Raw genomic sequence first — 13,831 nt, forward strand, 5'->3', positions numbered from 1 at the left:
CAGATCAGTAATCCTGATACAAATTTCCTCCAGCTGCTTATACTTTTCCTGACAAATACATCAGCAAATCGCCTTCTAATCCAAAAGCTCCCACATTTCCACAGCTGCAACATAGCACCAGTGGTGCCTTTGCTACTTACGTTATTTACTTAAATTGATTGCTCATTTAATTAACTTAGAATAATTCCTATGTATACCACACCTCTCTCCCATGCACTGAAGTCCCACTTGAAGCTAATTTGCTGCTCTCGGTCACCATCTTACTCCATCATATTTATGTATCCCTTACACCCCTTTTACACAATACAAAATTAATATAGATACTATTACCTGGAAAGAACAGCAATGAGTGAAACAAACATATTTTGAGAGCATGAAATGAAACTTGCAGTGGTATTAAATCAACACAGTTATTTTTTGGTTACATTTGGGAATAGACGGTGGTCAGTAATAATGTAGACCCTGTGAAAACTGATAATAGTGATATTGTCGGTGAAAATATGGAAATGGGGATATGTCAAATGTCAAATTTGCATGAGAATTTACAGTAAATTAGGGAACGACATGCCAGACATCTCCGGGAATCTAATGATGAATCAGAGGTAAGGTTCGTTCCAGCATTTTAAACAAAGTCGGTGAGGCATTTTTCTCAGATTCATTAGAGGTTTGTTGGTAAAACCAGTATTTATTACCCATCTTATTTTCCCTTGAAAGGTGGTGATGAGCTGCTGCCGACTTGAACCTCTGCAGTCCATGTGGTGCAGTTACACTCAGTATATTAGGAAGGGAGTCCTGGGATTTTGATGAAAGAAGTGGGACATAATTCTAAGTCAGGATAGGGAGGAGGAGAACTTTGATGTGGTCCTGTTCCCATACATATGCTGCCCTGCTGGTGGATAGAGGTCATGGGCTTGGAAGGTGTTTTTGTGGTTGCCAATCGAACATGTTATTTTGTCATTGGTGTTGAGTTTATTGCATGTGAATGGAGCTGGTTTCTTCTGGGCATGAGATGAATATTCCATCACTTTACTGACTTGTGCGTTTTAAACAGTGAACGGGCTTTAGGGAATTGGGAAATGAGAAATATCTGCTGTAGAATTCCCAGCCTCTTACCTGCCCTTATAGCCACAGAATTTATATTGCTTGTCAAGTTCAGTTTTGTCTCAATGGTAACCCAGGGAATATGGTCAGTGGAAGATTCAGTGATGGTAATTTTGTTGAATGCCATGGGGAGATGATTAGATTCTCTGCTGTTGGCAATGCTCATTGTGTGGCAGTTGTCTGGTGTTAATGTTACCTGCTATTTATCTGCCCATGCCTGGATACAGTCTGGTTCGTGTTGTGTAGGAACATGGACTGCTTTAGTATTTAAACAGTCATGAATGGAACTGAACATCGTGCAATCATCAGCCCAAATCCTCCCTTCTGACCTTATGATGGAAAGGAGATCATTGATGAAGCAAATGAAGATGATTGGGCCTAGCCCCTATCTACAGAACTCTGGCAAAGACCTGGAGTAAAGATGGTTCCCCTCCAACCTTCACAACAACCTTCCTATTTGTTCGGTTTGACTCCAGGCAGTGAAAAGATTTCACCAGTGCAATGATTCTCATTAGTTTGAATTCTATCAGGACATCCGAATGCCACAAGCAGTCAAATATTCCCTTGATGTCAAAGGCAACTACCCTGTCCCCTCCCTTACAGCTCGCATCATTTACAGATGAGAGTCCTTGTGTACAAAGCTTTCTTCTGATTTCACTCCTGAAAGGTGGAATTCTGAATTTTTAATTAAGCCACCTCATCCTAGAGGTGATGCAGTGGCCCACAGTCCCCCACTCAGGCTGAAAATTTACGTGTCTAATTTCACATGACAAGGAATGTTCTGAACAAAATAAGGGCCATAGGCACATTCCACAAGGAGGTGTGCAACCGCCTCATCAGCCCCGCAGCCGCTTCGAGGGCAGCGTGTTGTGATGCTGAGACTTCGAGCATGCACAAAGGATCTGACGGGGAATGCCCTTCTCACCACCAGCCAAGCCAGATCTTGAGTTCTGGTGATGAGGCGTTCTGCCAGATGATACTGACAGTCTGCTGAGGGAACCATCCGACAGGATCCGCCGTCTCCTTTTCTCTCAGGGCCCCAAGGACGTTACGCGCTGACCACTGCTTAATCGCCATGTGGTCAAAGGTGTGTTTGCGGAGAAATTCCTCCACGAAGGACAGGTGCTGCGGGACGGTCCAACTACTCGGAGCGTTCCGCGGCAGTGTGGCCAGACCCATCCTTCGCAACACTGGGGACAGGTAGAACCTCAAAAAGTAGTGGCACTTGCTGTTGGTGTACCGAGGATCTACGCACAGCTTGATGCAGCCGCACACAAAGGTGGCCATCAGGATGAGGGCGGCGTTGGGAACGTTTTTCCCTCCGTTCTCTGGAGATTTGTACATCGCTTCCCTCCGGACGCGATCCATCTTTGATCTCCAGATAAATTTGAAGATGGCCTGCGTCACTGCTGCAGCACAGGATTTGGGGATGGGCCACACCTGCGCCACGTACAATAACCCGGACAGCACCTCGCACCGGATCACCAGGTTTTTTCCTATCATGGAGAGCGAGCGTTGCTCCCACAAGCCCAGTTTCTGCCTGGCTTTGGTGATGTGCTCCTCCCAGTTTTTGATGCAAGCCCCTGCCGCTCCGAACCATATCCCCAGCACCTTCAGGTAATCTGCTTGTGGAATGTGCCTTTGCAAAGAAGGTCTGGAGTGAGATGCTGTGGTATTTGTCGAGGTTCGTCCCCAACAGCTCGGTGACACAGGGTTAGAACAAAGATCAACACAGCACGGGAAACAGGCCCTTCGGCCCAACGAGCCCACGCCGCCGTCCCACTGTCTCAGTCACCTATTCATGATTTTAGTCTACGCCTAATGTGCCAGGATCAGGGAGGTCCAATTTAGGGACAATTTAGTACCCAATCAATCAGCCTAAAAGCACATCTTTGGGATGTGGGAGGAAACCGGAGTACCCGGAGGAAACCCACGCAACCACGGGGAGAACGTGCAAACTCCCACAGACACAGGCCCAAATCCATGTGTCCGCACAGCAACAGAGATAGTCTCTGAGCTGTCATGTTGCCCTCGAGATGGTCCAGTTTAAGCACACTAACGACATGAAGCAATAGGCAACTCCCGAAGCAACATCCAAGAGCAGCCCACTACAACCTGCCGCCTGCATGCCCCTTGCTGGACTTAAATGCCTGTGGAGACAAAAAAATTCATTATTAAACAGGCAAAGACTAACATCCGAGGCAAAACGTATTCCCAAGCCTACAATGTTCAGTAAGGCCTACTATATCCCCCTATATGTAGCCCGCTCATATGGCTGTCTAAGTGACTCTTAAACAACCCTAGCGTGCCTGCTTCCACCACCTTACTCGGCAGTGCATTCCACATCCCCACTACCCTTTGCGTGAAAAACTGCCCTCTAATATTTGTCTTATACCTAGCCCCCCTCACCCTAAGCCCGTGACCCCTCGTTCTATCCATTTCTAATAGCGGAAAAAGCTTACCACCATTTACTCTATCTATCCCCTTCATAATCTTATAAACCTCTATTAGATCCCCCCTCAGCCGACGTTCTGTGCTCTACGGGCTGTTTCCGGGGACGCACACCGAGACAAATATCAACTGCTGCTGGAAGGTCATCAACTCGGTGAAGGACGCACTTTGGTCCGCCCGAAACTTGCTGATCTTCCAGCTGAAAGAACTGTCCTCGACCGAGTGTTGCAGACTGGCACATTCCAAGGTCCAGGACTACATGCTGAGGGACGGGCTGAAGCTTGGAGCAGCTGCCGCAAAGGCACAATGGGGAAAGGCCAGACTGTAAGGCCTTTTAACGGAGGCAGACCGAGGGCCCAGGAACTGCAGAACACCCTCGACCTGCGGAGCTGTGTGCCAATCTGAGCAATAACGGCAGTAATTTATTGAGGCATGGATATAGTCTTAAGTTTTGAAATGCCTATAACTTTGTGTAAATAAGACTGTATAGGTCTGTAAAAATGACTTTTTTTTGCACTGTTTGTAATTTTTAGATGTTGGTTTGCAATGTTTTGAGATTTTTTTATGAATAAAGTATATTTTTGGAAAAAAAACAAGGGCCATATGACAGAACAGCAAGACTTAAACTGCCATCAGGAAGGATCTCCTGCCTCTGCCAGGCCAGCTGACCAAATGGCAAGGAATGATGATCTCAAAGAATGAGGCTCTGACTTGTCTCCTGCTGGGACGCATGTTGTCCTGCAATTTTGTGTTTCAAATTTTGCATATGCCCTGTGTGTATTATCTGGAAGCGACCCTCCCCACACTCTCTCCCAGCCCTCTACCCCTGTCCCAGCACTTAGAGGATTGGCAGCCCCTCCCCAACCCATTCTGATACCAAATGTATGTCATTGCCTTACCTCATAGATAGTAACAGTGACTTTAACCAGAAACAGACCTCGATCAGCCATATACACACAGCAGCAGCAACAACAACAGGTCAGATATGGGGCATTCTGTGGAGAGTAAGTCACCACCTATCTCCCCAAAGCCCATAATCTGCAAGGCACAACTGGAAAATTTGCAACTTGCTCCATGAACACTCGAAGCTCTGTACTACCCAGGAGAAGACTGAAGGGGCCAGACAGGGTAGAGGTAGAGAGATTCTTTCCGCTTAGAAAGGAAAACAGAACTAGAGGGCACAGCCTCAAAATAAGGTAGGGGGGGTGCAGTTTAGAACGGAGTTGAGGAGGAACTTCTTCACTCAGGAGTGGTGAATCTCTGGAATTCTCTGCCCATTGGAGGCTACCTCGTTCAATATATTTAAGTCACAGGTAGATAAGTTTCTGATAGACAAGGGAATTAAGGGTTATGGGGAGAGGGCGGGAAAGTGGAACTGATCCACTTCAGATCAGCCATGATCTTATTGAATGGCGGGGCAGGCTCGAAGGGCTAGATGGCCGACTCCTGCTCCTATTTCTTATGTTCTTAAGACAACCCAGTTGAACAGCACCTCACTCCCTTAGCCACCAATGCACAGTGATAGTAATATGCATCATTTACAGGAACTGCAACAACTCAACAAAGCTCCTTCAACATTTCCCAATCCACGACGTCTCGCCCTTGAGGGACAAGGGCAGCAGATATATGGGAAGACCACTATCTGCAAGTTTCCTTCCAACAGTAAATTAAGAAAAGAAAACAAATTCAGGCCTCACCAGCAACCCCCACATCTAGAGAACAATTAAAAAAATGTTGGTTTCATATTTGAAATTCGTAGCCTCTTTTAACAATGGATGTTCATGGATTTGGGACTAAGTTCATTACAGGGGTACGGTCAAATATGCTTTCACCGAACGTTTCTCTGTTAAACACAGTAAGAAGTCTCAACATCAGGTTAGAGTTTGACTTTAACCTGGTGTTGTAAGACTTCTTACTGTGTTTTCCCCCAGTCCAACACTGGCATCTCCACATGTTTCTGTGTTCCCAGAAGGTGTTTGATAATACGGTTCACAGGGGGCTTCAGTTTCTTCTTGTAAAGCGTAACGACATGGATAGAAACTCATTGAAGTGTTTATTTTTCTCCATTTGTGTTCACAGATCCAAACTCCACAATCCCTGAGTTCCTGACAAACTGTGATGATTACCAACTGTTCAAATTGACAAAATTCTACCGGGACAGACTCGTGCAGGCGATGGAAGGAGGAGTGGATGGAATCAGCTCATTGTTAAAAGACAAGGGGATTTTCACTGAACAAGAACATCGGGTAACTGAGAGGAACACAGTGAATTATTTCAATCAGTGCAAATCTTTCAGGATATATTGACAAATGATGGTAAAAGAACAGGTTCTGTTCAAATGATCTTCTGGCATACACGGAATCACAAGCTGCACTGATAATGGAATTATTGACTAATAATATTCCTGTTTGTAAGTCTACACCAGACCCAGGTATGAGGAGAGGGAAACCTCTGAGATTGGGAATTCTGGGATCTGGAGATCCTTTTGGATTTTGAATAGAGGGGAGTACGGTAGGATGAGAGAAGAATTGGCGAATGTGGACTGGGGGAGCGCGTTGGAAGGTAGGTCTGCTGAGGAGCAGTGGAGGATCTTTAAGGAGATCTTTCTTGGTGCTCAGCAGAAATTTATTCCGATGGTCAAAAAGGACCGTAGGAGGAGAGGTAATAAGCCGTGGATAACAAAGGAGGTGAAGGAAAGTGTTAAATTAAAAGCGGAGGCGTTTAGAGTAGCTAAGAGTAGTGGGCGAGAAGAGGATTGGGAGAGGTTTAAATGTCAACAAAGATTGACGAAGAAGTTGATAAAGAAGGGTAGGAGAAACTATGAAGCTGGGCTAGCGCTTAATATAAAAAAGGATAGCAAGAGTTTTTATAAATATATAAAAAGGAAGAGGCTGGCTAGGGTGAATGTTGGACACTTAGAGGATGAGAAGGGGGACTCAGTGGTAGGGGATGGGGATATGGCTGAGGTCTTGAATAACTTTTTTGTTTCGGTCTTCACGGAGGAGGACGTGAATAATTTGCCGGGTGTTAGCGATGGAAAGGTGGTAGGACTGGAGGGTCTCAATGACATTACTGTTACTAGAGAGGCGGTGCTCGACAGACTGGAGGGACTGATTGTGGACAAGTCCCCAGGACCGGATGGAATGCATCCGAGGGTTCTGAAAGAAATGGCGGAGGTGATAGTGGATGCCTTGCTGATTATTTTCCAGACGTCGCTGGATTCCAGGGAAGTGCCAGAAGATTGGAAAACGGCTAATGTTACGCCGTTGTTTAAGAAGGGTGCCAGGCAAAAGGCGGGGAATTATAGGCCGGTTAGTTTAACGTCTGTTGTAGGTAAAATGTTAGAATCCGTCATCAAGGAGGAAATAGTGAGGCAACTTGAGGGGAATTGCTTGATAGAGCAGACGCAGCACGGTTTCATTAAAGGGAAGTCGTGTCTGACAAATTTACTGGAGTTCTATGAGGATGTGTCTAGGGCAGTGGATAGAGGAGAGCCGGTGGATGTGGTCTTTCTGGATTTTCAGAAGGCGTTTGACAAGGTACCTCACAAGAGGTTATTGCAGAAGGTCAGGGGACATGGAGTTGGGGGTAGGGTGTTAGCGTGGATAGAAGATTGGCTGTCAAATAGGAGGCAGAGAGTGGGGGTCAATGGGTGCTATTCGGATTGGCGGTTGGTGACTAGTGGAGTGCCCCAGGGGTCGGTGCTGGGGCCTCAGCTATTTACCATTTATATAGATGATCTGGAGGAGGGAACCGAGTGTAGGGTGTCGAAATTTGCTGATGACACCAAGATTGGGGGAACGGCGAATTGCACGGAGGGTGTGGAGAGTCTGCAGAAGGCTCTAGATAGGCTGGGTGAATGGGATGCTGGCCTTCATAGCGAGGGGGATTGAATATAAAAGTAGGGAGGTCTTGCTGCAGCTGTATAGGGCATTGGTGAGGCCGCAGCTGGAGTACTGTGTGCAGTTTTGGGCGCCGTACTTACGCAAGGATATTTTGGCCTTGGAGGGAGTGCAGAGGAGGTTTACTAGGCTGATACCGGAGTTGAGGGGGTTGAGCTATGAGGAGAGGCTGAATAGATTAGGCTTGTACTCGTTAGAGTTTAGAAGAATGAGGGGAGATCTCATTGAGACGTATAAGATGATGAATGGGATGGATAGGATAGAGGTGGAGAGACTCTTCCCGCTCAGAAAGGACAGTAGGACTAGGGGGCACAGCCTCAGGATAAAGGGGGGGCGGTTTAGAACGGAGTTGAGGAGGAACTTCTTCACTCAAAGGGTGGTGAATCTCTGGAATTCTCCGCCCATTGAGGTGGTGGAGGCTGCCTCGCTAAATATTTTTAAGAAGCGGGTTGATGGGTTCTTGATAAGAGAGGGGATTAAGGGTTATGGGGAGAGGGCGGGAATGTGGAACTGAGCCACGACAGATCAGCCATGATCTTATTGAATGGCGGGGCAGGCTCGAAGGGCCAGATGGCCGACTCCTGCTCCTATTTCTTATGTTCTTATACTCAGCGGCTCGGCTGCACTCGCCACCACCCCCCCCCCCCCCGCCCGGGGACAGGAGCTCGGCTGCACTCGCCCCCCCCCGGGGACAGGAGCTCGGCTGCACTCGCCCCCCCCGGGGACAGGAGCTCGGCTGCACTCGCCCCCCCCGGGGACAGGAGCTCGGCTGCACTCGCCCCCCCCGGGGACAGGAGCTCGGCTGCACTCGCCCCCCCCGGGGACAGGAGCTCGGCTGCACTCACCCCCCCCGGGGACAGGAGCTCGGCTGCACTCGCCCCCCCCGGGGACATGAGCTCGGCTGCACTCGCCCCGGGGACAGGAGCTCGGCTGGACTCGCCCCCCCCCGGGGACAGGAGCTCGGCTGCACTCGCCCCCCCTGGGGACACGGGCTCGGCTGCACTCGCCCCCCCCGGGGACAGGAGCTCGGCTGCACTCACCCCCCCCGGGGACAGGAGCTCGGCTGCACTCACCCCGGGGACAGGAGCTCGGCTGCACTCACCCCGGGGACAGGAGCTCGGCTGCACTCGCCCCCCCCGGGGACAGGAGCTCGGCTGCACTCACCCCGGGGACAGGAGCTCGGCTAGACTCACCCCCCCCGGGGACAGGAGCTCGGCTGCACTCACCCCGCCCGGGGACAGGAGCTCGGCTGGACTCGCCCCCCCCCGGGGACAGGAGCTCGGCTGCACTCGCCCCCCCCGGGGACAGGAGCTCGGCTGCACTCGCCCCCCCCGGGGACAGGAGCTCGGCTGCACTCGCCCCCCCCGGGGACAGGAGCTCGGCTGCACTCGCCCCCCCCGGGGACAGGAGCTCGGCTGCACTCGCCCCCCCCCGGGGACAGGGGCTCGGCTGCACTCGCCCCCCCCGGGGACAGGAGCTCGGCTGCACTCGCCCCCCCCGGGGACAGGAGCTCGGCTGCACTCGCCCCCCCCGGGGACAGGAGCTCGGCTGCACTCGCCCCGGGGACAGGAGCTCGGCTGCACTCGCCCCCCCCGGGGACAGGAGCTCGGCTGCACTCACCCCCCCCGGGGACAGGAGCTCGGCTGCACTCACCCCCCCCGGGGACAGGGGCTCGGCTGCATTCACCCCCCCCGGGGACAGGGGCTCGGCTGCACTCACCCCGCCGATTATTGGGATATTACTGGATACACAAACTGGAGATCTGGTCTCAAAATCCAGAAATCCACTCAGGTGCTTGTGTAAACCAATGTTAAAGGAGCCCTTATGAGATCGGAGCTTTAAAACACCATGGAACATGCTTTGATCTCACTGTGGCAGTGTGTGCATTAATGTGCAATTTTCGTCAAAACTGACTAGTTTTGCGAAGGCCCTTTCTAAAGTCATAGAGATTTTCAGCACGTAAACAGTCCCTTCGGCCCAGCTTATCCATGCTGCCCCATTTTTAACCCCAAAGCTAGTTCCAATTGCCCCTGTTTGTCCCATATCCCTCCATACCCATCTCGTGTAACTCCCAATGACTTTTAAAATACAAAGTTGTACCCACCTCTACTACTGCCTCTGGCAGCTTGTTCCAGACACTCACCATCCTCTGGACCCCTTTGTATCTCTCCCCTCTCACCTTAAACTGTGCGCTCTAGTTTAATCTCCTCTAGCTTTTGGAAATGATGTTGACTATCTCACTGATCTGTGCCCCTCATTATTTTATAGACCTCTATAAGATCACCTCTCAGCCTTCTATGCTCCAGAGGAAAAAACTCCCAGTCTATCCAGCCGCTCCTTACAACTCGATCCATCAAGTCCAAGTAGCGTTCTAGTAAATATTTTCTGCACTCTTTCTAGTTTAATAATATACTTCCTATAATAGGGTGACTAGAACTGGATACGTTATTCCAAGTGTGGCCTTATCAATGTCTTGTACAACTTGAAGACATCCCAACTCCTGTATTCAATGTTCTGACTAATGAAACCAAGCATGCCGAATGCCTTCTTCACCACTCTGTCCACTTTCAAGGAGCTATGAACTTGTGCCTCTAGATCTCTTTGTTCTGTAACTCTCCCCGATGGCCTATCATTAACTGAGTAAGTCCTGTCCTGGTTCAATCTACCAAAATGCATCACCTTACATTTATCTAAATTAAACTCCATCTGCCATTTGTCAGCCCACTGGCTGTTACAATGCTAGATAACTGTCTTCACTGTCTGCCATGCCACCAATCTTGATGCCATCTGCAAACTTACTAACCATGCTGACTAAATTCTCATCCAAATCATTAATATGAATGACACATAACAGTACACCCAGCACTGATCCCTGAGGCACATCACTAGTCACAGGCTTCCAGTTTGAAAAACAGCCCAATACAACCACCCTCTGTCATCAAGCCAATTTTGGATCCATTTAGATACCTCACCGTGGATCCCATTAGATTTAACCTTATGCAGCAACCTACCATGCAGTACCTTGTCAAAGACCTTACTAAAGTCCATGTAGACAACATCAACTGCACTTCCCTCATCTACCTTCTTGGTTACCCCTTCAAAAAACTCAATCAAATTTGAGAGACATGATTTTCCACTCACAAAACCATGCTGCCTGTCCCCTATCAGTCATTGCGTCTCTAAATGTCTGTAGAATCTGTCTTTCAAAATATCTTCAAACAACTTCCCGATGACAGATGTGAGGTTCACCGGCCTCTAGTTTCCAGACTTTTCTCTTCGGCCCTTAAACAAAGGCACAGCATTTGGCACCCTTCAATCTTCAGGCATCTTACCTGTGATTTTAGCTGAGGAAACCTGTTTTCCTGACTCAAGCTGGCCTGTTTGTGGATCCACAAATGTGTTTGACTACTCACTGCCCTCTGAAACGGTCTAGAAAAAGAGGCAAAACAGCTTAATTTCTCCAATCAAGGGTGTCTTGGCAGCACGATTACTGACTGAACTATCCAGGCTGAACTTGTGGCAGATTCACTTGTTTATGACAGTGTTGGTAAGACTCAGCGCACAGTCTGTGTTGGAGATGAAGAACCTTCTTTACACTGAGGAGTGGGTGTGGTGTTGTGCGATGCTATGTCCCTGTGAAATGTGCTAGATTATCAGGTGCAGCATTGCTTATCATCTCAATCTATTCAATAATAACATCACACATCCATCACTCCACCATTATAATCAAACCAGAGGCCTAACCCTGGCTCAATGAGTTGTGTAGATGAGTGTTATGATGGCCAGAAAGGACATGGGAGATGGTCATTAAATCTCCTGCTGGCTTTTTAAAGTACAAACTTCCTGTTTGAGCGGAGGCTTTAGCCGGACTGCTGGTTCTGGGATTCAGACTTGCTGTAAGTTGTGATTGCTGTTCTTCCTTTTGATTTTCAATAAATGGTTTCTGGTGATGGGGAAGTGGATTTGGAGGCTTTCTGCATTGGTGATGAGGACTCGCCTCTGCGGACGACTACATTCATCAAGTAGCTTCAGTAATGAGAAGGAAATATGTTTGTTTTTGGGAAACCTGAGCCCTATGATAAGAGTGTACAGAGAGCATGCATTACTAATTTCATGTCAGCAACATTGAAGGAGATGAAAAACAAATGTAATATTGTTGAGAGCATGCGAGGCCCTGACATTCAGTATGATTTAAAAAGTTTGACCTTGCTGCATGTTCCTGACTTAAACTATTGATGAACTAGTAGACCGAGGGAAAACCTCCATGACCCGAATCCCTCTGTTATACTCCAGAGAGACCACTTCAACGTGGCTGAGAAACCTGTCGGGAACCTATCACCCAATTCCTGTCTGGATGATGAAAATTAGCAGAACATTTGTGAAATCTTGCAGCCTCTAGATGAATAGTGGTGATATAGATTGGTCTGAAGCATCAATAATCTAACTAGACAAAAAGAAGCTGTTGGTATAACTCAGGCTGGATTCACAACAAATAATTCCAATAACCTAATGTGAGAATAAAGCAGACGAGGTGCTCAGGAACTACAAGGGGCATCAGGCAGCAAAGTCATCCAACTGGGGAGAGTGTCATTGTGTAAACAGTCTTTAATAGAGAGGGCTCGTGTAAACCAGGTGTTAAAGGACCCTTTGTGTGATCGGAACTTTAAAAGACCACCAACAAAAGGCAGTGATGACCCTAAGAGTGTTGGGGAACATATGCCAGAGAGTTGCGGATGCCAGACAATAAATGATTACAAGTACTGCCAAAGGGCACAGCCAAGGTGAAATTACAGGAATCGGTAAAACGTGTGCTGCCTAGTGAAGAAACCATGGCCAATACCTGACCGTACCATGCTGCTATTCCTTCTTCCAGAGTCAGAGATATACAAGAGAATCACATCACCACAACAAAGGCTGCCCTCATCATTATAGAATTACTGGGAAATGGCTAACCTCGAAGAACAAAAACAGGAACAGGCCTTTCGACCCTCCAAGCCTGCACCGACCATGCTGCCTGACTTAACTAAATCCATCTATGGTTCCAGGGAACCATGTCCCTCCGTTCCCATCCTATTCATGTATTTGTCAAGATGTCCCTTAAAGTCACTATCGTATCTGCTTCCACTACCTTCCCCAGCAGTGAGTTCCAGGTACCCACCACCCTCTGTTAAAAAACTTGCCTTGTACATCTCCTTTAAACCTTGCCCCTCGCACCGTAAACCTGTGTCCCCTAGTAACTGACTCTTCACCCTGGGGAAAAAAGCTTCTGATGATCCACTCTGTTCATGATCCTCATAATCTTGTAAACTTCTATCAGATCATCACTCCAGTGAGAAGAAAGTTTCTCCAACCTTTCCTCATAGCTAATGTCCTTCACACCAGGCAACATCCTGGTAAATCTTTTCTGAACCCTCTCCAAAACCTCCATATCCTTCTGGTAGTGTGGCGACCAGAATTTAACACAATATTCCAGCTAAGGTTCTATAACATGACTTGCCAATTTTTAAACTCAGTGCCCCAGGCGATGAAGGCCAGTGTGCCGTATGCTGCCTTGATTACCTTCTCCATCTGCATTGCCACTTTCAGTGACCTGTGTAACTGTGCACTCAGATCCCTTTGCCTATCAATACTCCGAAGGGTTCTGCCATTTACTGTGTATTTCCTTTCTGTATTAGACATCAAAAATGCATTACCTCACACTTGTCTAAATTAAATTCCATCTGCCACCTCTCTGCCCAAGTCTCCAACTGATCTATATCCTGCTATATTCTCTGATGTTCCTCATCACTATCCACAAATCCATCAACCTTTGTCTCGTCAGCAAACTTACTAATCAAACCAGTTACATTTTCCCCCAAATCATTTTTATATATATATATGGCAAAGTTCCCAGCACTGATCTCTGACTACCGCCAGTTGTCACAGCCCTCCTTTCAGAAAGGTACCCTTCCACTGCTAATCCTCTGTCTTTGACCGAGCCAGTTTAATATCCACCTTGCCAGCTCACCTCTGGTCCCATGCATCTTCACCTTTTGCACCCGTCTGCTATGAGGGACCTTGTCAGAGACCTTACTGAAGCCCATAGAGACAACATCCACTGCCCTATCCTCATCAATCATCTTCGTCACTTCCTCAAAAAACTCCATCTAGTTAGTGAGACACGGCCTCCCCTTCACAAGTACGTCCACTTATTTCCAAGTGGGAATAAATCCTGTTTTGAAGATTCCTGTCCAGTAATTTCCCTACCACTGCTGGACATCATAATGGATAGCCATAATGGGCATTTGAATCATCCTTAGCTGGTCTCCGTTACAGGAGAACAGATGCACAAACAAGCTAACCTGCACATCTTTGGACTGTGGGAGGAATCCGGAGCA

The 13,831-nt window shown here is 48.1% G+C and overlaps 1 protein-coding gene across 1 annotated transcript in view; it reads left to right on the forward strand.

The window, feature by feature from the left end:
- LOC145339392 (NACHT, LRR and PYD domains-containing protein 3-like) overlaps window positions 1-13,831 on the forward strand; it is a 68,465-nt gene that overhangs the window by 21,119 nt on the left and 33,515 nt on the right. Inside the window, exon 3 of the mRNA XM_080183839.1 lies at window positions 5,632-5,798. Within this exon, the coding sequence (XP_080039965.1) occupies window positions 5,632-5,798 (167 nt within the window). The remainder of the gene's footprint in view (window positions 1-5,631; window positions 5,799-13,831) is intronic.

This window comes from Carcharhinus amblyrhynchos, unplaced genomic scaffold (genome assembly GCF_965287045.1).
Source record: "Carcharhinus amblyrhynchos unplaced genomic scaffold, sCarAmb.v2.hapA scaffold_439, whole genome shotgun sequence".
In the NCBI taxonomy this organism is placed as follows: domain Eukaryota; kingdom Metazoa; phylum Chordata; class Chondrichthyes; order Carcharhiniformes; family Carcharhinidae; genus Carcharhinus; species Carcharhinus amblyrhynchos.